At 44.1% G+C, this 27623-nt stretch overlaps 1 protein-coding gene across 1 annotated transcript in view; it reads left to right on the forward strand.

The window, feature by feature from the left end:
• MYOF (myoferlin) overlaps window positions 1–27623 on the forward strand; it is a 159253-nt gene that overhangs the window by 117926 nt on the left and 13704 nt on the right. Inside the window, exons 38-48 of the mRNA XM_004607526.2 lie at window positions 2393–2469; window positions 6128–6139; window positions 8024–8122; window positions 8932–9057; window positions 11718–11873; window positions 12342–12433; window positions 19988–20158; window positions 20859–21007; window positions 22707–22846; window positions 26552–26640; window positions 26721–26816. Of these exons, the coding sequence (XP_004607583.2) occupies window positions 2393–2469; window positions 6128–6139; window positions 8024–8122; window positions 8932–9057; window positions 11718–11873; window positions 12342–12433; window positions 19988–20158; window positions 20859–21007; window positions 22707–22846; window positions 26552–26640; window positions 26721–26816 (1207 nt within the window). The remainder of the gene's footprint in view (window positions 1–2392; window positions 2470–6127; window positions 6140–8023; window positions 8123–8931; window positions 9058–11717; window positions 11874–12341; window positions 12434–19987; window positions 20159–20858; window positions 21008–22706; window positions 22847–26551; window positions 26641–26720; window positions 26817–27623) is intronic.

Genomic DNA, 27623 nt, shown 5'->3' on the forward strand with positions numbered 1-27623 from the left:
CCACCAATGTACCCAATATCCCTCCAGCCACTCCCCACCCCCACTCCTGTTTGCCTCTAAGCTGCACTTTTCTTCTTTCTCTCTCTCTCTACTTGTGGGCATTATGGTTTGCAATACAGATACTGAAAGGCCATCATGTTTAGTGTTCTACCCACTTTCAGTACCCACCTCCCATCCAAAGAGATCACTTTTAACCATCATTGTCATAGTGGTTCCTTCTCTATCCAACTGCCCTTTCCCCCAGCACTTGAGGCAGGCTTCCAACCTTGGACCAATCCTCCTCGGCCTTGTTTCTACTCTTATTGGGTATCAGTCTCATACAATGGTTGGTTTGTTTTTTGTTGGGGGGCGTAGTTGGAAACTAGAAGTGGTTGCTAGATCTGGGGGTGCCATGTATTGAAAATGGCATAGTGACTGCATAGAGTAGGGAAAACATGTCAGTCTCAACCTGACTTTCCAATAATACCCCTTACAATTTCTCTCATATTTATCAAGAATCTGTCTACTCTGGGGCTGGAGTGATAGCACAGCAGGTAGGGCATTTGCCTTGCACGCGGCCGACCCTGGTTTAAATCCCAGCTTCCCATATGGTCCCCTGAGCACCAACAGGGGTGATTCCTGAGTGCATGAGCCAGGAGTGACCCCTGTGCATTGCTGGGTGTGACCCAAAAAGCAAAAAAAAAAAAAAAAAGAATCTGTCTACTCTGGTCTAAACTCTTGAATAATGATTAAAACATGAGCTTAAGGTATCAAATAGACCTGGGTTACATGCTTCCACTTACTATTAAATGTTGATTGTGCATTTGTATGTATGTACATATGCATTTGTTATGTATAAGCTTGCATTTACATATGCATTTCCCCCTTCCCTACCCTTTGTTGTTGCCAGAATGACTAGGGATTTCTAGCTTATGGTACTTCCCAGGCCCACACATCTGGTGGTGGCTCCTACACTCAGCTCTCACACTCAGCCTCGATGCTTGCCAGGATTGTGCTCTTTGTGTGGAACTCAGTGTGATATTCTGGTTAGAGTACTCCCAGAGGCTTGTGGTGGTGTCCCCATACATACTCACTGAGACTCTCAGTTCTGACCACTGTGCTTGTGTATCTTTAGTTGCAGTGCTTGCTGGGATTTGCACACTTCAGTTGCAGTGCTCACACAAACACACACACACACACACACACACACGCACATGCACACACACCTGGCTGTATCCTAAAGATCATATATTCTCTTTTGGCACTGGGGGTACCAAGAATCATAGTCACAGTTGGCTCATGGGGTTCTAGGGATCAAACTTAGGGCCTCACAAATACAAGGCAGATGCCTTGCCGCTGCACCAACTTTAAGGCCCCACTGTTAAATGTTAAATCTGAAGCAAGTCACTTGCCTTCTCTTCACCATAATTTATCTTTCTTAATTTGTATAATAGGGTTAGTGGTACCTATTCTATAAAATTATTGATGGATTCAATGAGAGACTAAAGTACTAAAATAGTTACCCTCACTGCCTTGATTTCCTTCTTTTCTTTACACCCTATGTAATTGTCTTAGTGGGTTAAATAGAAAATTCTATGGGCTTGGCAGTCTGTTGTGTCTGGTCTCTGGGTTCCTGAGGAGAGATCTGACTATGGGATGTCTTTTCCCACAAAAGGTAGCCATTCCTCTCACCCAAACCCTGCCCTTGGCAGAGACTTAGCACCATCTTCTAGCTTAGTGAGCCCAGGGGTAGCCCTTGCACCCTTGCTCTAACCCCAGATGTCCAGAGAATTGTAGAACCCCCAGTGTGCCCCTCTATCTGCAAACACTGTGAGAATCAGGTCTGCAGTGCCACTACTGAAGCTCAGGCTGAAAATGTGCAAGTTTTCTCCCTGAGTTCATTATCTGTTTCTTAGAAACAAATTCCAGATATAAGCCCTCCTCCCCCTTCAGAAATAGGTCCTTCCCTACCCTATCCTCCAAAAACATGATTGAAACAATTTTTTGTTTCGGTATTTCATTTTGTTTGTTCTGCTGTGCCAGGGATCAAACCCAGGGCCTTGCACATGGCAGATGAGTGTTTATCCTTGGCATGGTTCTACCACTCTCCCAGACCCATTTTGATCATTTCTTATTTGAACATGGCCTGTGTATAAGCACTGGCAAATTGTCCAAGACAAAAGGAAACTGAACCATAGAGTTCTCTCCAGGTTTCTAAAATCATACCATATTTCAAGAAAAGTAATAAATCTTTGAGCTATTTTCTTTGTTTGGGAGAAATCCTTTCTGTTAAATGAGTCTCATTCAGGAGTTAAAGCCACCACTACTTTGTGTCTGTTAAACCTGAATTTGAACTGGCTTGGTCAGCAAGTTTTTGTAAGTATCTTAGGTGACGGGATTGTTTGTCTTTTAGCCTCCCTTATGTCTAGTCCGCCCTCCAGGGACATCATTATTGAAATAGAAGACACCAAACCATTACTGGCTTCCAAGGTAAGTTTCAGAACTAATAATTGAATAATGTCAATGTTATCATTCAGGTGTCTGAGCAGTAGGTAAGTCTGGTCAAGTGACCATTTAATGTGATTCAAGGAATAATAAATTATTTGTTGATATGAAGAATCGAAACCATAATCCTCAGTAGTTTTGACACTAGTGCCCACTTTTACAAAGGGGGACAAGGCCATCGATATCATGATATTTAAATGCCCCCCACAAGGGACTCCAAAGTATAAGCAGGTATGAGAACTGTTGATTTGGGCAGTTTGAGTATTGGTATAATTTAATAAAAAAAAATTATAGGAGATTTGAAGCATTATAAAATTGCAGGTAACCCAATAGGTTTTTTTTTTTCTGTAGGAATCAGACATATCATGGATTTTCAATGACCAGACCAGGGTAGCAATAACCCAGATGCTTCTATTCCTCATAGTGTTGTAGTGAAGAAATCAGTGAACCTCCTCATTCAGGACTCTGTTTTAAAACAGTCCCAGTCAGTTCTACCAAAAGGAAAGCAGGGGCGGGAAACAGAGATTTGAGCCCAGAAAAAAGAAAATATCAAATATCTCTTTGTTTTTGTTGGCATTTATGATGAACTTTCGCAGCATGTTTTAATGTGTCAACTGGTCTCAAAATGCATATGATTGCATTTTAATATGTTAGGTCCATAAACAGTGCTTCCTTCCTTCCCACTGCATTAAACTCACTAATTATTGGACCATGTTAAATGTGGCCTCTCAGCCAGCCCTGAGAAACCCTGTGTTTCATTCTGTACCCTATTCTCCACAGTCATAAAAGGACAGCATCGAATTGGCATAAACTACCATACTCACTTTGTAAGTCACCCTAAATAGTCTCAATAAAACAGCAGTGGGAAGAACTGTACAATATACAAGATCTTTTATGCACATTTTCACAGCTACTCTGGAAAAGGGTAGTTTGAGATCCTGCTCTATAACCTGCCTCCAGCATTCTTACCCCTTATTGTCAACTGATTCTTATTCCTAACTGCTATGGATGCAGTAGTCTGGGGAACCAGAGCAAAAAATGAAACTAGTCTATCCTGACTGATGTTCTCACTCATTTCTCATCTGTGATTATATGATGACTTAACTATTGAAACAATTGAGGTTTATTTTACATCATAAATTTAAGTTGCAACCTGGCAAAAGTTGTCAGCCATACCTACAGTGTAGTCCCTGGGGAAGCAATAGGGTATTGCTAAGACTCTGCTGTTATAAAACTATCTCTTGAGTATAGACTCAGGAAAAGCACTACAGATCTGCGTAAAGTCAAAGGAGTAAAGATAAGCCTTGGAAGAGCCAATAACTTGCTTTCTGATATCTTATATTACATGGATATAGAGTAAAATGCATATGTGTACTATATATGTATATGTGTCTGTGCACATATACATGCTACATGTATGCATTTCAAGTACATGTGATATTTGTGTGATGTACATCTCCTTCTACTAACTCAATCCAGGCTTTGTAACTGGGTCCATTGATAAGGTGGTTGAATTAATAGTGCTGTTGACGGGGACTAGAGACTGGCTTTGGGTGACAGTGTCAGCTCACAGCAAATGACATTATTATCCTGCACTGACTTGGGGAAATTCTTCACAATTGGACTCATTGCTGCCATGAAAAAAGTTATAATATGTAGTTCTAGTACATATAACTGGGGAAGTGCCAGAAAACCTGGACATTCTTACATGGCCGTTTCAACAATTACCTTCCAATTCCAGTGCTTAAGCAGTATGTCAACAGCACTCAGCAAAATGGCTTCTCCAACGACCGTGCATGTATGTATGATAAGAAATGCATGAGGCTGCCTGGGACCTTGCCCTAAAGACTGGAATTCTCTTTCAGAATCTTTCTATTAGTAGATTTTGGAGTGAGAGGTGATCCTTAATCAAATGTGATATTGAGGTGATATTTAAACAAGCACAGTTGTTTTCTACCCATGGGGAAGCTCTTTTGTTTCATTTGAATAAAGCAAATTGCCTCTGTTTTCTTCACATGAACGAATGAGCTAGCAAATATGAAGAAATTCTCTTGTATTTGTCCTAAATTTAAAAATCAACATCATATTTTGAGTAATGTTTATACAATCATGAACTATTATTTTCTTTGAAATGATCTGGAATAGCTAAAAATAGATGCCAATAAGCAGACATGAAAATCTTGAATTCCGGAATCATTTAGAATGCTCGAGCATTTGGGGACATAAAATCTCTCTCTCCAAAATCTCAATTTGGCTGTGACGATTTAACCTTTAACCCCGCTTTGGTATGACTCTAATAGAAAGAAATGGTCACATCTCTCTGTCTCTCTGCCTTTCTTGGTGATGATTTGTGCCAAAGCAAAGTCAGTCCAGAGAACAAAGGGGAGATGCTGCAGACCACCTCCTTCAGGGATGCTGGTGGTGAGCCATGGTTCTCTCCTCCTGTACAAAATGACCCGGAAGTTAGGATTTCAGAAAGGGTCTTGGCAGTTACGCTTTAAACTTGCCTTAGAGGGAAAGCTTCACTAGTGTTCCAGTGAGCACTAGAAAAAGACTCAAACCCTATGCCCTAACTCTGCAATCTCCTCTCCTGGGTATGACCTAAAATAAGGGGAGGATTTTTCTAGGAACTCAAAATGAGAAAGTTGGTGTCTCAGAAGAGCTTTAGTGAATAAAGATGTGTTGGGTGTTCTAATATAAGCATAGGAAAATCTAAGGAAAGAGATCCACATGATGATGTAGCACTAGTGCCAGACAAGAACACCAGGGTTAGGATTTCTTAAAGGTATCAGAATTAGGGGCTGGAGCGATAGCACAGCAGGTAGGGTGCTTGCTTGCATGCTGCCTACCAAGGTTCAATTCCTGGCACCTCATATGGTCCCCTGAGTTCCACCAGGAATGATCCCTGAGTACAGAGCCAGAAATAAGCCCTGAGCACTGCTAGGTAGGGCCCCTAAAATAAAGAAAAACAGGGACCAAAATTAGGGCAACTGAGGATATGCTTTAGTTGAATGGGATAAAAGATTTGGAGTAAGAAAATTTGAATGCGCGTGTTCAAATCTTCAAAGTGCGTTCAAACACACACACACACACACACACACACACAGAATGACACCTAGTCTATGTGAAATTATCTAACTCTTTTTTTTTTTCTTCCAAAGTGGACAACATGCACTCCACCCCAACCAGGGATATCCAGGGGGCAGTAGTACCTCAGGTGGAATCTGGTGGTGGTTGGGAGCACTCTTCTAAGTTTGTTCACTTAATGAAAGTAGATTTCCAGGAAGCACTTAACAATTATTTTTTCTTAAAAGGAGCCAATAGGTCAAATAACTTTTGAAAACTCTAATTTAACTCTATTGAAAACACAAGATGTGGGTGGCTACCTTTGTGCCTTTCATTTTAATGCTGTTTATAACCCTTTTGCACATTTTTAGCAAATAAACCTTAAATGAGGTGCATTTAACTATGAGATCATCTGAAATAAAATAACTTAAATAATTCCAAACATTCAAATTATAAATCAGACCTGAATAATCATTTTTTTTCTTTCTTTCTCTTCAAACCAATGACCGTGGGGTCTCCGTACCTTGTGACCTGTTACATGGATTGCCCTCTTCCTGGTCGTATTTTTGATGAGCAGCTGACAGAAAAGGTAACTGTTGTACCTGTTTTACTAAATTTAATATTTATGTATTTTCTGCCTATAGCTAATATGCAAAGAAAAAGATTAATTGAGGGTTTGATATACTGACCCATTAGGGGAAAATAAATGGATGTATGTCTTATATATTACATAAAAAGCATCTTCCCTCCAGACTTAATTGGAGGCTGTGTTGCAGTGGACATTTTGTTTTGGCAATATCACTCTTTCCCAGGTATCAAAATAACATGAGGGGGTGATGAGGATCTGTTCCAAATGTGATATTTATAAACAGAGAGCATCTTGCTAAGTGAAATGAGTCAGAGAGAGAGGGACAGACATAGAATGATGCACTCATTTGTGGAATATAAAGTAACAGAATGGGAGACTAACACCCAAGGATAATAGAGATAAGGGCCACAAGGATTGTTCCATGGCTTGGAAGCTGGCCTTACATGCTGAGGGGAAAGGCAGCTGAGATAGAGAAGGGAACACTATGTGAATGATGTTTGGAGGGCTCGCTCGGAATGGGAAATGCGTGCTGAAAGTAGACTATAGACAAAACATGATGGCCACTTATTACTTGTATTGCAAACCATAACACCCAAAAGGAGAGAGAGAGATTAAATGAGAATGTGCCCACCACAGAGGTGGGGGTTAGGGCGGATTGGGTGGCATACTGGGAACACTGGTGGTGGAGAATGGGCACTGGTGGAAGGATGGGTACTCAATCATTGTATGACTGAAACATAATCATGAAAGTTTGTAAGTCTGTAACTGTATCTCATGGTGAGTCATTTAAAAATATTTTAAAAGGAAGAATATTTATAGGAAAAAAAGATATTTGTAAACAATGTAGTTTCCTTCCATAAATGACAACCTTTTGCAGTCTAAAAATGTTCCACTGGACCAGAGAGCTAATAAGGGAGTTAAGATGATTACCTCATGCATGACTAACCCCAGTTTGATCCCTGGCATCATGTATGGTCTCCCAAACGCCATCAGGAGTCATCCCTGAGCACTCTCCCCCTACCCCTAGCACTAATTTTAAATGTTCCACAGTGGTTCTGGTCTGCTGTACTTTCTGCCAACCAAGAACTGCCCATCTAAACTAGAGATTCTCTATGCTGGCTGCATAGGGATAACCAGGATTCCCTGGTCTCACCCCAAGCTAATTGGGTCAGAATCTCCAAGGCTATCTTGAGAGCCAATGATCTAAATGAAACATAATACCTCCCTACCTTTGTTTCTCATTTATATCAAAGCTCTTTCTCCTAATGATCTAATTTATTTTCAAAACAATCCTCTGAGGCAGATGGAAACAGGTAGTGCTATTATCCCATTTACTGGATAAATAAGTTGATGTTCAGAGACGTTAATCAACTTGCCCAAGCTGGTATGGCCTGTACCATAAGGGTATGGATTATAATGTAAAGGATGGAACTTGAATTAGAACCAGTTTTTCCAACTCTTAGCTTATTGAACTTTGTTTTCTAGTGCATTGTAGCTAAGAGGACCATGGAAATAACATATAAAAACACGCATTGGTTATTTTGTTTGTGTATATAAATATCAAATCAATAGTATAAAAAGTAAAAGATAGGCAAATAAATAGATTGTTTTCATAAGACTTAAGAACATTAGCCACTCTACAGATAGACACCAAAGCCAAAAATTCTTCATTGACCAAGGATGACTATTTCACTTCCAGTTTCTGGGTAGAAGTATCATAAATACTTTACCCATTGGGAATATAAAGAAACATCATTATTATCTTACCTATTCCAGGGTTCAGAAGTACCTGTTTCTCATACCTGATACATATAGTCTTTCCGATTAAGATTGGAAGTCTACGTTGTTATCACCTGAGTTTTTCATTGTGATGTCTTTCTTAAGGAGGAAGAAATTGTGGACTGGTGGAGTAAATTTTATGCTTCTACAGGGGATTTTGAAAAATGTGGACAATATATACAGAAGGGCTATTCCAAACTCAAGGTACCTATGCTGCTGTGGGTGGGGTATTCCATCCATTTCTGCTTTTACTAGAAGGTCCATGGTTGATGCTGATGAAAAAAGGCTGGCACTCCGACCCCCTGGGTACTTCTCCTGCAGTTTTGGCTTTGCTAAAAGTTCAGGAAAACAAGTAGAGTTGTTACTTTGTGGTTACTTGATGACACTTTGATACATGAGGACTATCAGCTAGAAGGTTAGGAATGTCATTGGCACCACAGTAGTTTGTCCAATAACTGTCCACTTTTACCCAAGAATCCATAAAAGTTTCAGTGCTCTTCAGAACAGTATGGAATATTAATGTGCTTCATTCTGTCTTTCAAAGAGTCATCAATCACCAGCTAAAAATCTGGTCATGTTACCTGTATGCAGAATAAATTCACAACCATGGGCACATTTGCCCAGGAGAAATAGGCACGTTTTTAAGTTAGGTGGGGAAAGTATTTATGATCTTACTGTTTTGAGTTTTCCAGTCCTTTATTCAGTTTTTTTAGACTGGAATTCATTCAATTAAAAGCAAATATTAACGTTGTTTAAACAATGCCAGTGGGCAGGGGGGACTCTAGAATGAGGACTATCTAACCATAACAATGATCTCTCCTATTAAAGTGAAAGAAATTGCATATTTCACTTCATAGGAAAATTCCTGACATTTTCCCAAAGTGGTGTGTCTTTTTACACTCCCCCTAGCACTAGAATTTCACATCCCCATGCTCATTTGGTGTTATCAGTATTTGAATTTTTATCCTGCCTGCATTTGATGAGAAATTTAAGCATCTACTTATGGCTTTCAGGTATATGATTGTGAACTTGAAGATGTAGCAGAATTTGAGGGTCTGACAGACTTCTCTGATACTTTCAAGCTATATCGAGGCAAATCAGATGACAACGAAGATCCTTCTGTAGTAGGAGAATTTAAAGTGAGTAAAATTGTGTGTGTGTGTGTGTCCTGTTTTAAATCTACCTTGAGAGTCGAGAGATGGTACAGGCATTACGGTGCTTACTTTACTTTAACACCAGTTTATGACCAACCCCAGTTCAATCCCCTGCCCTAAAGCGTTCACTTAACAAAGCGTCTGGGATAGACTAGCTAGGTGTGGCCCAAACCAACACCCACCCCCAAACACAACACAATCAACTTCTACTTTCTTTATAGACCTAAGAATCAAGCAATCTCTAAGGCAAAGATAGGTACTCTGTCATCTGAAGGATGTTTTAAGATGTTAACCAGAAAAGGGACAATGAGGTGGGGGGAGAAATGAGCCCGTTTGGGGATGCATTTTTCTCCCTGCTCACACCAACCCTAGTCTTGAATCCTATAATTTCAGCCACCCCGAGTTCCTCTTCTCTGTCCCTCCTGCCTCCTCCCAGGCTTTTAGCCAGACCATTGATTCAACACCCCAACTGATGCCCTTTGCACCTCTCTTCTCCAGGCCACAGTTCACTCCACATGCAACCTGCCCTAATCAGGGTTCTTGACTTCTTAAAGACATCATTGGGTTTCCACCGGATCAAGTCTCAACTCCTTCCCAAGGTGGAGCCAGCTTTTCACAAGCTGCCTGTCTCCCAGGCCCTGCCGTGCCCGCGTTCTCGGACGACCTTTCCCAAACCCCAAACACACCTTGTACTCTCACAACTTGGAGCCTTGGGACAGGTTCTTCTTCCTTCCCTGGATGCCCTCCCTTCCCTCTGCATCCGTGGGCTGTCCAACGCCTCCTCATTTATTTAATCACCAGCTCGGATGTCGCATTCTTTGTGAGCTGTTCCCTGCTTGCTTCTGACCTAGTGACTCACCCTAGGCTCCCACAGGTCTGGATTCCGGCCGCTATTAAAGCACCTTCCCGGCGAAGTCTCTGCTTTCCTCACAGTCCCTCCCTCTGTGCACAGTTGGCAAATCCGTGGCAGATGGGCTCCTACTTCCTAAGCCCTTATCAAGAGCAGACTGTGTTCATCGATCAGAGGACAAAATCCTGCACACAGTCTCATGAGGTTCTCATTACACCCCCCCACCCAGGCATTGAAGGTGGCTTGAGGGTCAACCCCACTTCATGTCTCTGCAGACTGCATGCCTTGAGTTCATTTGCGACTCTTACTCCCTAACGCCTAGGAAGCGCTTCCCTTGCTGAAAGTATGTTGCTGGGCTGTTTTCTCCTGTGTTTGAAAGATGCTTAAGAGTAATAATGTGGCCCCTCCAGCTGACCTGATGATTCTTCACTCAAAAGCACTCTTTGTGCCCTTGCTCCATCCTCTGTCCTGCATGCCATCCTAGAGGTAGAGTGAAGAGCACTACACCATTCTCATCCTCAGGAAGCTCATGATGGGGGAGAAAGACCATATAGGTCTGTTGTTACCATGCTACTGAGTGCAGGTTTGATGAGAAAAGTAGAGTCACACCCAGCCCAGGGGCAGTCCTGGAGGTTTCCTGGAAGAAGTGACACCTTTTGGCTAAGGATGAAAGGGAGTTTGATGGGACAGCAGAGTGTTTAGGAGGGTTTCTGTTTGTTTGTTTGTTTGTTAGGGGATGGCTGTACTCCTAAGCAGTGTCAGGAGGCCCCTGGCCCCACCCATGATACTCAGCCAACAGAGTTCAACATGGGTTCCCAAGGATGCAATATTGTAGACCTTGTGGTACTGGAGATTGCCCAGGACACTGCAGCCATGCTGGGGGCTCCAGGGTCACACCCAGAGGTACTTGAGGATCTCCAGGGCTGCATTTCAGTGATGCTTGAGGGACCATGTGGTGTAGAAAATCCGAAAATCAAACCCTGGATGAACCCTGGTCTGAACATACAGCTGTGCCATCTCCCGGCTCCTGGGGGGAGGATTTGGGGCCACACCCAGCAGTGTTTAGGGTTGCCTGACTCAGTGCTCAGGAGTCCCCAGTCTTCTGCGTGCTCTCCAGTTCATCATGTTTATGTCTCCAGCCTAGAGTAAGACAGTGTTAAAGGCAGCAATCTGAGGGAAAGGAAATCGAGTGTAGTACTTTACTGAGTTTTTTTTTTAATTGTATTTCTTCCTGGGCTGGAGCAATTGCACAGTGGTAGGGCGTTTGCCTTGCACTTGGCTGACCTGGGTTCGGTTCCTTTGTCCCTCTCAAAGAGCCTGGCAAGCTACCAAGAGTATCTCGCCTGCACGGCAGAGCCTGGCAAGCTCCCCGTGGCGTATTCGATATGCCAAAAGCAGGAACAAGTCTCACAATGGAGACGTTACTGGTGCCCGCTCCAGCAAATCGATGAGCAATGGGATGACAGTGACAGTGATTTCTTCCTATCTTCAAAATATGTGCAGTGTTTCCCCCTCCTTTGCCATCGGACCAGGCTCAGCTACTTCTTTCTCTTGCCTACATTTTTGCCTGGTTCCCTGCTTTTGCCTTGTTCTTCCTCTTCCCCTGTGACCTATGAAACCAAATAGTAACCACTTTATTGTGATTTCTCCTTCCTACTGGGATAGGCAAGTATGGATCACTTCCTCCCCATTTCTGCACCCTCCCGGGGCTGTCTCTGAGTCTCCCCAGGAAGGGGGCACTCCCCAGGTCACCCGGCACCAGGTGAGTTTATCTGTGTGTGTGTCTCTCTCTTAGGGCTCCTTTAGGATCTACCCCCTGTCGGATGACCCCAGCGTGCCGGCCCCTCCCAGGCAGTTTCGGGAATTACCTGACAGTGTCCCGCAGGAATGCACGGTTAGGATTTACATTGTTAGAGGCTTAGCGCTCCAGCCCCAGGACAACAATGGCCTGGTAAGAGTTTGGGTGTGGGGCCTTCTCCTGTAGCAAGATAATTACAGTCATCAGCCTCGATAATTGTCATGTTCTTTCTTTCTGGGCGTCTGTTATCTCACTAGGAGAAAGATATTCTATCAAAACAATGTATTCAGGAGGATTGTCCCAAAGGGGATTAATCTAAGAGCTGGAAGGGACATTGGGCCCTCTGGTTCAGCCTTCTCCTTTTACAGATGTGACCTCAGAGGACACTAGCTCCTGTTGCTCCTCTCTGCCCCACACAGCTTCACCCCCTTAACCCCCTCCACACACACACATACACGCTGGCTATGTGCCACCCCAGGACACACAGCTCAGACCCCGCCTGTAACCCTGGGTGCCATGGTGTCATCTACTCATCAGTTGGGAGTGGGCGTGGGAGCACCGAGTCTTACCCAGAAACTGCACCTCACAATGACATGGCATCTCTCTGCTCTGTACCCACAGTGTGACCCTTATATCAAAATAAGCCTGGGGAAAAAAGTCATTGAAGATCGGGACCACTACGTCCCCAACACTCTCAACCCGGTTTTCGGCAGGTACTGCACAGCGATTGTCGCATTCATTTCTTTCGGAATTCTGTGTGTGACCTGTATTCTCATCCATGGAACAAGTCTGTTAAACTGTTCACAGGAAAGCAGGAAAGAGCATCAGGGCAGTTGGAAAGTGCCCTGCGGAACATAAAACCAAGTCACGGGAGGGCTCCTGCTGAGAGGGATCAGCTCCAAGACAGGAGAACGGGTCGGGCAACAGAGGTGCTGAGGTGCCCTGGTTTGAATCTTTGGCACCACAGATGGTCCTCTAAGCACTGCCAGGGCTTGCTCCTGAGCACAGAGCCAGGATAAGCCCCCAAATACCTCTGAGTATAACCCCTTATCATCCTCTCCAAAAGAGGGAGAGAGACAGAGAGACAGAGAGAGAGACACAGAGACAGAGACAGAGAGAGAGAGAGAGATGATGATGATGATGATGGAATCATAAAGGCCAGGAGTCCCCTAAATTAGTTGATTCTGACCAGGACATTTATTTAGGCAATGACTTGCCTGTAGTGACATGTTGAGTCTCACTATCTGATCTAGTTAGGTTCTGTTTTCTTTTTTTTTTTTTAATTTTTTATTTATTTATTTATTTATGCTTTTTGGGTCACACCCAGCAATGCACAGGGGTTACTCCTGGCTTTTCACTCAGGAATTACTCCTGGCCGTGCTTGGGGGACCATATGGGATGCCGGGGATCGAACCCGGGTCGGCCGCGTGCAAGGCAAACGCCCTACCCGCTGTGCTATCGCTCCGGCCCCAGGTTCTGTTTTCTGGGATGTTTTCATTCTTCATTTCTATCCAGTGAAGGAATCATTGACCCTCTTAGCAACACCAAGGAAAAGGCAGCAAGTGAGGGGCTCAAAGCACCTTACACCTTTTGTCTTCTGTTCTTGAAGATTCTCTTGAAACAACAGTGATTTCTTCACAGTTGTCACTGTAGATTGTTTCAGAAACTGATAGCAATCTTAGCCAAATCTTTTCAAGAACTAGGAAAATCCAAGTGACCTCACAAAGACTATGTTGCATCCACATTGCTAAAAGTTACGATTTGCTGAGCTTTTACTATGTGCAGGCTCTATGTTGAACAATTTACATAAAATGTCTTGGAACTCTCCTAATTTGAAGTGTATGGGCCCAAATTATAAAAGAAAAAACTGGGGCTGGAGCGATAGCACAGCGGGTATGGCGTTTGCCTTGCACGCGGCCGACCCAGGTTCGATTCCCAGCATCCCATATGGTCCCCTGAGCACCGCCAGGGGTAATTTCTGAGTGCAGAGCCAGGAGTAACACCTGTGCATTGCCAGGTGTGACCCAAAAAGCAAAAAAAAAAAAAAGAAAAGAAAAGAAAAAACTGAAGCACAGGGAGAATTGGTGTCTGATCTGCCCAGTTGATAAACAGCAGATTCAGGATTCAGAGCAGGCCAGCCCTGCTGCATCTATGTGGTTTCCATGCCAGGGCCCTGGGCAACTGCCAGCATCAGATTTTTACCTCTGTCAAACCTTTTCCCCTGTTAAGGCATGGATTAGGAACCCCACTCTCAGGTGAGGGAAACAGGGCGCCAAGGATGTTGAGCAAACTAGCAAATGAGGGAGCCAAGAGGTAAGTGGACATTCCTGACTCCCAGCCCCAGGATTTCCCAGCACCCTGGATAATGCTTCATAGTTGTGGCCAAGTCCTCACCTGGAGAAAAGTGGTCTTTGTGCAGAATATTTGGGCAGAATGTTATTTTCCCAGAACCTTGCCGCCAGGAGAACATTTTGTTCTTATTTCTCCTGTGGTCAATAATTTCTAATTTCTGACTTTATCATCCAACACCTTTTCTGCTTCCTTAGGCTTATTTGTTGGTCTGTGGCCTCACACATTCTTTCTCACCTTTGTGTGCATGCATGCATGCAAACACACACACACAACCACACACACACATCTCTCACAGTTGATGTCTCATCATTCTCCCCTGCATACTCAGTAACACTAGATCTCACACACATAGAGACCCAGGCACATGCTAGTGTATACATGTGAGTATGTGCACACACACAGACACACATTCACACATACAGCCATACTGACAACATACAAAATCACACAGACACACACAAACACCTATGTTTTCACACATACCACACCCGTCCACAGGCATTTACATGCTTACCAATACACTACACACGCGCATGCATCTGTTAACACATACAACTCATACATACATACGCACAGATTCATAGATACACTTATATATATGTTCACATATATACAGACTTACATATTCACACACGCATACACACATTTACCAGTACACACTCACCCACATACTTACACATGTTCCCATATCTACACACACACACTGACACACACATCCACACACACGGTCACACACATCCACACAGCCGCACTCACATCCACACCTCTGCACACGTGCTCACACACACATCCACCTGGCCACACTCACAACACACACCCCCATCTGCGCTGCACAGCCTGAGGCCACGTGCCGGGCCGGGAGGGGAAGTAATCCTCTGGCATGGCAATCTGATCGTTTTCCTTTTCTTCTGCTGATCCAGCCCTGAGGTCTAGACAGGAAAAGGCACGCAGGGCAGGAAGGAGGGCTCCCCGGGAGACGCAATGAAGCCAGGAAAGCAGCTTTGAGGGGAGAAAGCCGGCCCTGTCTCAGTCCTGCTCTCAGAGGAGCCAAGCACAAGCCTAATTAAGTGGCAGGAAAAGTCTTGCTCGGAGCCACCCTGGGAGGAAGGGATGCTGTGGGGCTCCCCTTGGCCAATCCTTGTCTGGCGTGTGTGCAGACTCCCCAAGCCAGGAAGGGGGGTGAGGGGAGCAGAGGAGCAGCCAGCTCCACAGCCCCTCCCACCACAAGGCTCTAGCTCCTGCCCTTGCTCTGAGAGGGATTCTTGGAGACTCTCAGGAACCCTGGGACAGAAGTTCACATAGAAGCAACCTTCCCTCCAGAATATTTTCAGTCAGCATCATGGCACCCCACCCCCTCCTTGCAGCTCCCATAGCGCTCAACAGAAAGGGTTCCACAGGATGGTCACTGGCCCTCCAGGAGTGGAAAGATTTCTCGAGCAAATCCAGACAGCAGCAGTATAAGAGTGTCTCAAAGCCTACTTGGCACAGTTAACTCCACAGAGGTGGTTCTCAACCATATCTGACCCAGGAGTTCTTTTAATGAAAAGAAAAAACAGGACCTAAAAAAATTAAAAAGAAAAAGAAAGCATACCGCCTGTCCCTTGGAATCCCGTCATGGAAATGTTGGGGTTACAGGACATCTGTGGGCACAGGACTTCAAGGATGTTTGTGCCCCAAACCACCTTTTCTTGGGGCTGGAGCGATAGTACAGTGCGTAGGATGTTTGCCTTGCACAAGGCCGACCCGGGTTTGATTCCCAACATCCCCTATGGTCCCCTGGAGCACTTCCAGGAGTGATTCCTGAGTGCAGAGCCAGGAGTCAGCCCTGAGCATTGCCAGGTGTGACCCAAAAATTTAAAAAAATTAAAAAAAAAACAACACCACCTTTTCTTGTGCTGTTCTCTGCCTCCTACAGGCTCTAGTCTGGCTATAGCACTCTAAAGACATTGCTAAGATTTATCCAGAAGTATCCTGGAAGTTTTTTTCCCTGAGCTCCATTTTTTACCAGAGGCTCCTAGGAAATTCTGAGCATCTAAGTTTAATTTTCAGGAAAGCTCAATTTCTACTGCTTCTGTCTTTTCTGCAGGAGCCCAACTTCTGCTCTAATAAAGGAACATTTTCGGCTGTTTAGGCAGGAACCCAGGCCACACACAAGCATGCAAAAAAAAAAGGGGGAGGAGGCTTGGGACAGAGCCTCTCCCTTTCTTTTACTGGGAACCAAACCCATCTAGACTTAAGCTGTTCAATCTATCATCCTTTTTTACTGTGATTCTAATGTCTAATATTATCACTAATAATAATTGCAGCAATTATTATAGCTACTGGGATTCAAGCAATGTACTCATAACATGGCCAGGAATGTGGTTCAAGTGGTAAAATACATGCCTTGCACGTATGATACCGTATCTGACCAGGGTTTGATCTCTGGCACTGAGTGAACCCCAAACATTTCCTCCACCACCACCACAACGATAAGTTTTTTAAAAATTTAAAAAGCTATGAAGAGCTGGAGGGAGAGTACAAATTGATCCTGACCCAGGATTAATCCCCGACACCCATATGGTCCCCTGAGTCCCTCCAGGAGGTCCCTATGACAGAGCAAGGAGTAAGACCCCTGGGTGCATGTAAAAAACTAAAAATAAAAAGAAAGGCAAGGGCGAGGGAAGGGACGGAGCCAAGATGGTTGGTCTCATCACAGTTTATTCCAATCTCATCTCCATTCTCCTCTGATTCTCCTCCTGCTTCTTTCTCTCCCATCTTACTTCATTCTCTCTCTCTCTCTCTCTCTCTCTCTGCCTCTCTCCCGGCTCTTGGTCTCTCTCTCGATCTGTGGATCTGGCCCCCATGGATCTGACCCCCCAACCCACTCTTACAGCCCAGTTAAATCTCCACAGCATGAGGGGGTTGGGGCATACACATAGGTATGGTCAGCAATAGGGTAAGGTTCTTTTCCCTCAGGGGATGCTTCTCCTAGGATTTAATTCTCTTTCAGCAGGAGGATCCACCCAAGGGCGGAGTCCCATGAATGTGTTTCTCTTCTCCTCAGCCAGAAAACATATAAGAATTCATAATATTAATCATTTTGTATGGACAAAATAAGAGATGCATTAAAGCTTATAGAATTGCTCTCCTGGGGCCATCTCAATCTCAGACTACAGTGCTCAGGCCAGATCAGTCTTTCCTATCCCTGTCAGGGTCCCAGTCTCATAATTACTATTGGATCATGACAGCATTTGTCTATGATCAAGCTCTTAACTTATAGTTAAGAATTAGGCACTTTGGCCAGGCCCATCTCGATGCCAGGGTAGCACATAACTCACCGCTTGCCCTGGATCCTTCCTGTCCCACGTCGGGGACCCTGCTTTGGGGTGCTAGGAACTGAGGGCAACTGAGGCTTAAGTGGAGAAAGCAGATGCCTGGGAGGGAATAATATTTGAGGCCAATTAATTCCCAAGTTATAAAAACATGATATTGTCTTCTTGTGTCTATACAAAAAAAGACATAGCTTTAAAGTAAATTATTCAAAAGGCATAAAGAGGAGAGAAAGGCAATGTTATAATATTCAGTGTCCTAAGAAGTTCTGACCTTACCAATTAACAGAGTTTGATTAGAGGAAGAGCAGATAAACTGGTAGAAGTGGTTACAGATAAACAAAGGAATGGGAGTGACTTGGGAGCACTTTGATGGGTGTGACTGATAAACCTAAGCTCCTAGTGGCAAGGGGGAAAGGACAAACCAATGATATCCAACAGGTGCAGCCAGATGTGTGTACTCATGCAAAATTCTTCCTAAACTATTCTTCACTAGGATCTTTTTTCCTTTTAACTGAATCATCATGAGATGCACAGTTACAAAGCTATTCATATTTGGGTTTCAGTCATAAAATGTTCCAACATCCATCCCTCCACCAGTGTACATTTTCCACCACCAAGGTACCAGTTTCCCTCCCACCCCCCAGGCACGCACACTTTTCTTCTTTTTCTCTGTCTCTCTCTCCTTTGGGGCTTTATGTTTTGCAATATAGGTACTGAGAGGTTATCATATTAGTTCCTTTACCTACTTTGAGCACGCAGTTCTTATCCAGAGTGATCATTCCCAACTATCATTGTCATTGTAGTCCCTTCTCTATCCCAACTGCTTCTCTCCCCAGCTTTTGAGGCAAGCTTCCAATCCTCCTGGTCCTTTTTTCTACTAACCTTGGATATTTGTCTTTTATTCTGCGTTTTACATCCCACAAATGAGTGCAATCGTTTATCTGTCTCTCTCCCTCTGACATTTCACTCAGCATGATACTCTCCATGTCCAGAGATTTATAAGTGAATTTCATGACTTCATTTTCCTGGTGGCTACCTAGTATTCTTGTGTAAATGTATCCATTTCTTGATTCAGTCATTTGTTCTCTGGCACTCAGGTTGTTTCCAGATTCTGGCTATTGTGAATAGTGCTGCAATGAACACAGAAATGCAGATGTTTCTTCTGCAGTGTTTTTGCAACCCCAAGTTATTTTCCCAGAAGTGGTACTCCTGGGTCATATGGAAGTTCAATTTCTAATTTTTTTGAGGAATGCCCATAATGTTTTCCAAACACCTGGATCAGTCAACATTCCCACCAACAATGAATGAGAGTCCCTTTCTCCATGCATCCATGCCAGCACTGGTTGATCTTGTTCTCTGAGATGTGGACCAATCTCTGTGTTGTGAGATGATATCTCATTGTTGTTTTGATCTGCATCTTCCTGATGATAGTGATGAAGAGCATTTTTTTCATGTGCCTTTGGGCCATTTGAATTTCTCTGAGGAAGTTTCTGTTCATCTTCTCCCCATTTTGTGCCGGGGTTGGATTTTTTTCTTGTAAAATTCTACTATAGTTTTATATATCTTGGATTTTAATCTCTTATTAGATGGATATTGGGCGAACAATTTTTCCCATTCTGTGGGCTATCTTCATATATATTGGTCGCCATTTCTTTTGAGCTGCAGAAGCTTTTAGATTTATGTAGGTCCACTTGTTTAACTTTGCTTCCACTTGCTTGGTCAGTAGTGTTTCATCTTTGAAGATGACTTTGGCTTCAAAGTCATTTACAGTTCTGCCTACGTTTTCCTCCATGTACCTGATGGATTCAGGTCTGATATTGAGGTTTTTAATCCATTTTGATCTGACTTTTGTGCCTGGCATTAAAGAGATCTAAGGCAGCTGCCTGCAAAAAAAAAAAAAAAAAAAAAGAAGAAGAAGAAGAAGAACTGAGCCCTCTTTCACTTGTATCTTATAAGAACAAGGGAGATAAGAATATCACCAATTTACAGATGAAAGAATTGAGCACAAAGTGCTTAAGTTACTGGCCTAGACTTGGTAAGCTTCAAAGCTGGGGAGCAAACAGAGAATTTTCTCTTATGTATTTGTTTGCAGTTGGGAGCCTTCCCAAGAAGTCTCAGACAGCCCAGGAGCCCTTCCCAGGATTTTCAGTCAACAGTTCAATACAAGGGTCCCAAAGATGCATGCAGGACTGCTCAGGCTCTGAGTCACTGGCCACCCTAGTTGTGTTTGAAGGCCTCCAAGACTGCACAATCAATGCTGGAGATGGGGTCACATGATCTCGGAGATCAGATTAGGCTTGGTCTATGCCTTAACCCCTGTGCTTGCTTGCTCTCCAGCCTCCTAGCTTCTGAGCATGTATATCATCTGCTGTATCCTTATACTACTATGAACTACTTATCAGTGCCCTTACCCCCTTCCATCATTCAGTTGTCCTGGTCACCAGCTTCCCCCAACTCCTGGTCCCACCACCACCACCACCACCACCAGGAGCCAGAGCCCCTTGCTTGGGGATTCTAGGCACAGAGCATTTGGGGTTTGTAAGAAGTCAGGCGGGGGCTGAGGATACGGTGGAGACCCTAACTATACATTTTTTTATTTAGAATGTATGAACTGACCTGCTACTTACCTCAAGAAAAAGACTTGAAAATTTCTGTCTATGATTATGACACCTTCACCCGCGATGAAAAAGTGGGAGAGACGACGATTGATCTGGAAAACCGTTTCCTTTCCCGATTTGGGTCCCACTGTGGCATACCTGAACAGTATTGTGTGTAAGTTGCTCTGGTAATGAAAGTAAACACCTTTGCCCCGCGAGCCTCTGGGGAGGCTTTGGCTCGCTACCTCTGGCCTGTGCCTTTAAAAAAAAAAAAAGGATTATTTTGATTATTTTACAGAGAGTAAGGTCCTGAACTTTGTCCAACTCCAGGAGGCATTGTTCACATTGCCATAGGTGTCTTCCTATTGGCCTCTGGTGTAGTGCAGGACTTTGCAGGGATGTTACAGTTAGCAGAATTCACAGAGCCAGCCCCACCCATCCTGGTCCTTGAACACCCCTCATCAATGCTAGGAGAGAGGACTGGCAGTGTATGACAGAAGAAACGACCCTACGGAAGCAGCAAGTCCTCAGATCCATCCATTTCCTGGTGTTTCTCTTTCCCAGAGAGCTATGTGACGTCTTTCCACAGCAGCTAATGAGACATGGCATGCAATGCCAGTTTATATGTGTGCTAGTATGATTATGCTTTGTGATTTCAAGCTCCTCATTTTTTTTTTTCAGAAAAGGAAACTGAAAGGGGGAATGTGGATTTTAGGTCTCTGAAATAGATTTCTTGGCAAAAGCCTTAGTGTGGAGCACATGGTTTGCCCTTCTCATGTAACATGGGACCCCCTAGAAGGATTTATGTGAAGTGTGAATCTGAAGCAAAACCAGGTTCACTGCAGTAACTGTAGTTGTGGGGGTGTCATTCACAGTTCTGGAATAAATACCTGGCGAGATCAGCTGAGACCCACCCAGTTGCTACAAAATGTAGCCAGATTCAAAGGCTTCCCACCGCCCATCTTGAGTGAAGATGGGTGTCGCATCAGATACGGGGGCCGAGACTACAGTTTGGATGAATTTGGTAAGCTATGTTGCCAAGGACTGCCCGGCATAACCACACTACCACACTTCCCAGTGCAGTGCTTGTCTGGGGTTGGGGGGGGGGGGGGCACGGCGTTGGAGGGCTGGGAAGAGGGCAGAGCAGGTGACTATACACAGGTGACTCTGTGAGTATGATGATCTGACAAAGGCCCCATTATAATTGCTGAGGTTTGCTGTCTCCAAGTGCCAAATGGACACATTTTCTTGTCAGTCTGACATTTTTCTTGACATCTTTAGGTCAGGCTCTGGGAGCTGTGAAAACAGCTTTCTGGTAATGAGCTAATTTCCATATAAGCCATAATTAGCTCAGAAGCTCTCAGTCACGTAAGACTTCCTCTTCTTGGTCTTTTCCATTGTTCTCCAAGGTGTCTCTGAGCAGGCTCAGGGATGGGGGAGGCTTACTCAAAGACTGCAGAGTTCACATTTGGCCCATCTCTGAGTTTGGGGTCTTTGTCTCTCCTAAGTCATCATTTTAAACATCCTGACACAAAATAGCTTAACTGCACTATAAGCAAGACTAAAATCAGTTTAATAAGCATAAGAGATCCAGTGGTAGGGTGGGGGTGGTGGGAGGGGTACTGGGATCATTGGTGGAGGAGAATGAGCACTGGTGGAGGGATGGGTAAGCGATCACTGTATGACTGAAATGCAAACACAAAAGTTCTTAAGTTTGTAAGGTACCTCACAATGATTCACTAATCAAAAACAAATAAATAAATAAATAAAAGAGATCCAGTGGAATTCTGGAGTTTTAGTACAACGGGTAGGGCATTTGCCTTGCATACTACCAACCTGGTTTGATTCCTTTGCCTCTCTCGGAGAGCCCGGCAGGCTACCGAGAGTATCTCGCCTGCACGGCAGAGCCTGGCAAGCTACCCGTGGCGTATTTGATACGCCAAAAACAGTAACAGCAAGTCTCACAATGGAGAAGTTACTGGTGCCCACTTGAACATATCAGTGAACAAGGGATGACAGTACAGTGCAGTACAGTTCTTATTTTGGGGCCAGACTCAGTGGTGCTCGAGACTTAACTCCTGGCTCTGTGTTCAGGGATCACTCCCACTTGCCATGCAGGCACCCCACCTGCTGTACTATCTCTAGCCCCTGGGACACAGTATTTTGTGTGGGTGCTCAGGGGGAGTGGCAGTGAATTGTCCTTGAAGGACACATGGGATGCAGAGAAATTGGAGCAAAGACACACAGGCGTAAATAATGATGCAAGGACTCAGGCTTTTTTTCTGCCTTCTTGCCTTGCCATGCCTCAGTTCAGGCATCTATACTTGCTGTTGTTTCTGCATAAAGAACATCTCCATGTCCCAGCTCTAGCTCTAGAAGTTACAGATGCCGCTTACACCTGCATTGTGTTCTAGCCGTAGTGGGTGCATGATCCACTGAACTGCAAGGAGCCTGGAAAACAGAGTCTGTCCTCTGTTTTTGTGTCTGAACCTCAAATACAAAAGTAACCATGGGCCATTCTCACACATCCTGGTGTGTTATGGTTCTTTTTCTTTTGGAGTGAGCCTGATGAAAGAAAAGCCCCTGGTCAGAAACTTTCTATTAATGCCTTCCCAAATAAAAGTTTGCATCCTGACCATTTTTACAAAGTCTAAGATGACAGCTAAGCCCCCTCCTCAATTTCCAATGCCCATTCTTATTTTCATGTCATTTTTTTATTCCAGAAGCCAACAAAATTCTGCACCAGCACCTGGGAGCCCCTGATGAGCGTCTTGCCCTTCACATCCTCAGGACTCAGGGGCTGGTTCCTGAACACGTGGAAACACGGACTCTGCACAGTACCTTCCAGCCCAACATCTCTCAGGTAAAGGGGCTCCACCAAAACCTGGAGGAACAGCACTGTGGCTAAAACACCTGCCTTACACAGTATAGTCCCTCGTCCAGATCCCTAGTTCTGCCACATGTGCCGAGCATGGGCCTAGTGGCTCCACTGTCTGACCCCCGGCACAACGATTTCCAGCCAAATTGCAGTCAGGTATGTGTCAGCACCACAAAGGGGTCAACTGAAAACAGAGGCAAATGACCTCTCTGCCTTTGACAACCCATCATCCATACCCCAACTCCAGTAGCGTAACTGACATGAATTTGTCTCTTTGGGAAACTTCTAGATATTTAAGGAATAGAAATCATATTCAAATTAGTTTCATTCCCAAGGGAACTTTATTGTCACTAAAGCCAGACACAGAATGACTAAGAGTCAGTATAAGCTTGAACCAGGCTATCTCCCTATGTCGTTTATTTCTCACTCTGAATCTCTTTCGTCTGCTCTCTTCTTGTTATTCCTTGTCTGTCAAACACTGCAGACAGTGCTGAGTTATAATGTAATTCTTTTGGCGTACTTGTGGAAAGGACCACTGGTTCCCCAGCAGATCACTCAACTGTACCTGGGAGGCAGGGATTTGGAAATTGCCTTTCACCCAGGTTGGATGAGATCAATGAGTCAAGGAAAAAGCAAGGTCACAGAGCCCAAGAAAGCTCGTCCTGCCAAGAATAGTAGACATAAGGACCAAGAGGTTTGCCCGGTGGCTTGAAAGCTGGCCTCACATGCTGGAGGAAAAGGCAGCTTAAACAGAGAAGGGAACAGCAAGTAAAGAATGCTAGGAGGACCTGCTCGGGTTGGGAGCTGCCGAAAATAGACTATAGACCGAACAGGATGGCCACTCAATACCTCTATTGCAAACCACAATACCCAAAAGGAGAGGGAAAACAAAGAAAATGCCCTGCCACAGAGGTGGGGTGGGGATCCACTGAACTGCAAGGAAAACAAAGTCTGAACCTCAAATAAAAAAGTAACCATGGGCCATTCTCACACATCCTGGTGTGAGATGGAGGAGGTGAAGGAGGTTGGGGGCTGGAAGGGATACTGAGATCATTGGTGGTGGAGAATGTGCACTGGTGGAGGGATGGGTAACCAATCATTGTATGACTGAAATGCAAACATGAAATTTTGTAAGTATGTAACAGTACCTCATGGTGATTCATGAAAGAAAGAAAGAAAGAAAGAAAGAAAGAAAGAAAGAAAGAAAGAAAGAAAGAAGAAAGAAAGAAGAAAGAAAGAGAGAGAGAGAGAAAGAAAGAAAGAAAGAAAGAAAGAAAGAAAGAAAGAAAGAAAGAAAGAAAGAAAGGAAAGAAAGAAAGAAAGAAAGAAAGAAAGAAAGAGAGAAAGAAAGAGAGAGAGAAAGAGAGAAAGAAAGAAAGAAAGGAAAGAAGGAAGGAAGGAAGGAAGGAAGGAAGGAAGGAAGGAAGGAAGGAAGGAAGGAAGAAAGAAAGAAAGAAAGAAAGAAAGAAAGAAAGAAAGAAAGAAAGAAAGAAAGAAAGAAGAGAAAGAAAGAAAGAAAGAAAGAAAGAAAGAAAGAAAGAAAGAAAGAAGGAAAACAAGCTCATCCTGGGGGACATGTGAAGAGACAAAGGCCAGTACTCAGAAAACTGGAAGTGGTTTCCAGGGAATTGAGACTTGACAAGTGATAGAATAATCCACATGGAAGCCTGTTCCAATGCATACTTCTAGGCTGTGCTTGCAGTATATCTGGGGTGGGACCAGGACTGTGAGTTTTATTTACTGATATATTTGATTTTAGGGCCATACCAGGTGGTGCTCAGAGTTTACTCCTTGCTCTGTGCTGAAGAATCACTCTAGGTGGTGCTCGGGGAACTTTACGTAGTGCTAGGATCTAACCAGAGTTGGCAGCATGCAAGGCAAATGTTTTAACCTCTGTACTGTCTCTGTCTGACCTCTGTTCTCTCTCTCTCTCTCTCTCTCTCTCTCTCTCTCTCTCTCTCTCTCTCTCTCTCTCTCTCTCTCTCTCTCTCTCTCTCTCTCTCTCTCTCTGTGTGTGTGTGTGTGTGTGTCTCCCTCTCATGCTAAAATTCAGGAATGTGAGTTTTATTAGCACCAGGAGAATGCAGATGGCTAGGAAGTCATGCTGTTGCTCAAGATTATGCAGGTATAATTGACACTGAAAACAGAACTGTACATCAGACATTCTCTAAAATGTGGCCACAAGTGGCCTGGGCTTACTAGACTGTCACTCCTTGCTTTTATTTTTCATTTCTTCCTTCCCTCACTATTCACCCTCCCCCAAAAAGCCTGTTCCTCCTCCTCCTTTTTTTCCCCTCCCACCTCTCAATTGAATAGAATCCCAAGAAATTGCAAAGGAAGGGAAGATTTCTCCCCAGGAATCCACCAACACCCCACCCCCTCTCTACCTAAGGCATCAAACTGTGACTAGTCTTAGGAGACACCTGGATGCAGTATGTCCTGCGGTATGTTTGATCTATTAGAGAACTTTGAGCCCAAGATTAGCTGGAAAAGAGTCAGAATCAAAATAAAAATATGTCCCTTTCGAGCGCTTTAGTTTAATTCATTTTTGATCACGATGCATTAAGAAGCCAATCTAGTGGTTTCCTTGGCAACTCTCTTGAAGATCAGTCTGCATAGAGAACATCCGTAATCGGTTTGGGAAATGTAAATGGTCTGTGTGGAAGACCACTGCAGTCAGATAGATCGGGTCTAGACAGACACTCTCAAACACATGAGCAGGGTCTTGACAAAGTGATGGCTCACATATGGGCCCAGGAACTCCCCTTTCCAGCTCTCTCCAATGCCTCCCCTCAGACATGGGCACGGTGAGCAAGGACAAGCTGCCTCCCACCTTTGGGCACAGGAACAGGTCATGGTTTGAGTAGTCATTTTATGTTTCTTATTTGTATTATTTTTGTGCCATAGCTGGTAGTGCTCAGAAGTTACTCCTGGCTCTGTGCTCAGGGATCATTCCTGAGGGTGCTAAGGGCACCCTATGTGGTGCCGGGGATCGAACCCAGGTCAGCACGTACAGGACAAGAGCCTTTCACGCTGCACTGTGCTGCTCTGGACCCTGAGTAGTCCTTTTGAAAGCACGACCTTGTAAGTTTCTCTTTTACAAAATTATGTGAGTTTTATATCATTTTGATGTTTTAGTCTCGTGCCAAGTATAGAAACTCTTGGGTTTCACAAAACTGGAACTGATGTCAAGAGACAAAGAGGGATAGGCTGCGAGATCTCATGAGACTGCTCTGAAGGTAGAGCGCTCAACTTTAAGTTTCCAGAGTGTGGGCGTGTGATGGATGTCATATTAGTGATGGGAAGCCCTTCATTTTATTTACTTGGCAAGACTCACATGATGGCCAGAGAAAGAGAGCTCAAAGGCTAAGCAAGTGCTCTAATGAAAGAGTCCTGAGTTTGATCCTTGGCATTGCATATGGTCTCCTGAGCACCACTCAGGAACCACTCTGAGCACAGAGTCAGGAGTAATCCCTGAGCACCATTGGGTATGTCCCAAGCTCCCATTCCCCCCCCCCAAATAATAACAAATAATCTCATGATACCTATTGGTTCTCACTTCCCTATTTATTGTCCTCCCGTGAACTATTAATAGGCTTTAAAACAATTCACCTAAGGAAAGTGAAAATATGCCTATAGTCACTAACACCACTAAACATTTCATTTCTCTTTCATTTTTAAATGCTTTAGGGAAAACTTCAGATGTGGGTGGATGTTTTCCCCAAGAGTCTGGGGCCACCAGGCCCTCCTTTCAACATCACACCCCGTAAAGCCAAGAAGTAAGTAATCTGGAGACCCTCCTCTTTTGGACTGGGTTCTTGGTACAGAACTGGATGAAAATGAAATGTGATTCTTGCAGGTACTACCTGCGTGTGATCATCTGGAACACCAAGGACGTTGTCTTGGATGAAAAAAGTATCACAGGAGAGGAAATGAGTGACATCTACGTCAAAGGGTAAGATTAGTGTGCATGAGTCTCTGGCATGAATCTCTGCCAAGCATGAGTCTCTGGCAAGCATGAGTCTCTGGCAAGTCTCTGGCAAAGGGTAAGATTAGTGTGCATGAGTCTCTGGACAGATGTAGGAAGGATTGGCCATTAGGGTTCATGGTTAATGTGAAGCTATTTTGTCTCTCTAGTGCTCTCTGTTTAGGAAGTCCCAGGAAGCAAACGGAGAGAGAACAGAATGGAAAAAGAAGCCTGTGCAGATTTGGTTTATGAGCAGAGGTGCAGGATGACTACATGGATGAATAAATGTTTCACTGGGTCTTTTTGAAGAAAGTGGGTTTTGTTTTGTTCATTTATTAAGCAGATTATTTCTGACTCTTTAGTCATGCAATTAATTTTTAGTTCATTAGTTATCTTGAATAGCCTTAAAAACACTAATACCTTAACCTTGTTTCACAGATTGGGGAGGAAGCTCAGAGAGGCCAGAAACAAAATGAGCTCATAAGCAGGCTCGACTCCCACTAAGAGTATTTATCTGAGGCCAGAGAGATTCCTCCAAATTTCCTTTTTCTATATATTTTATTACCAATAGCTAGTGTTCATGGAAAAAAGGAAACAGGATGTTAGAAGATATTTTGTTTGTTTGATTATTGGATCATACCAGCAGGCTCAGGACTTTTTTATTTGTTTGTTTTTTAGGTCACACCCGGTGATGTACAGGGGTTACTCCTGGCTCTGCACTCAGGAATCACTCCTGGCGGTGCTCAGGGGACCATATGGGATGCTGGGAATTGAACCCGGGTCAGCCGCATGCAA

Source organism: Sorex araneus, chromosome 11, assembly GCF_027595985.1.
Source record: "Sorex araneus isolate mSorAra2 chromosome 11, mSorAra2.pri, whole genome shotgun sequence".
Lineage (NCBI taxonomy): Eukaryota > Metazoa > Chordata > Mammalia > Eulipotyphla > Soricidae > Sorex > Sorex araneus.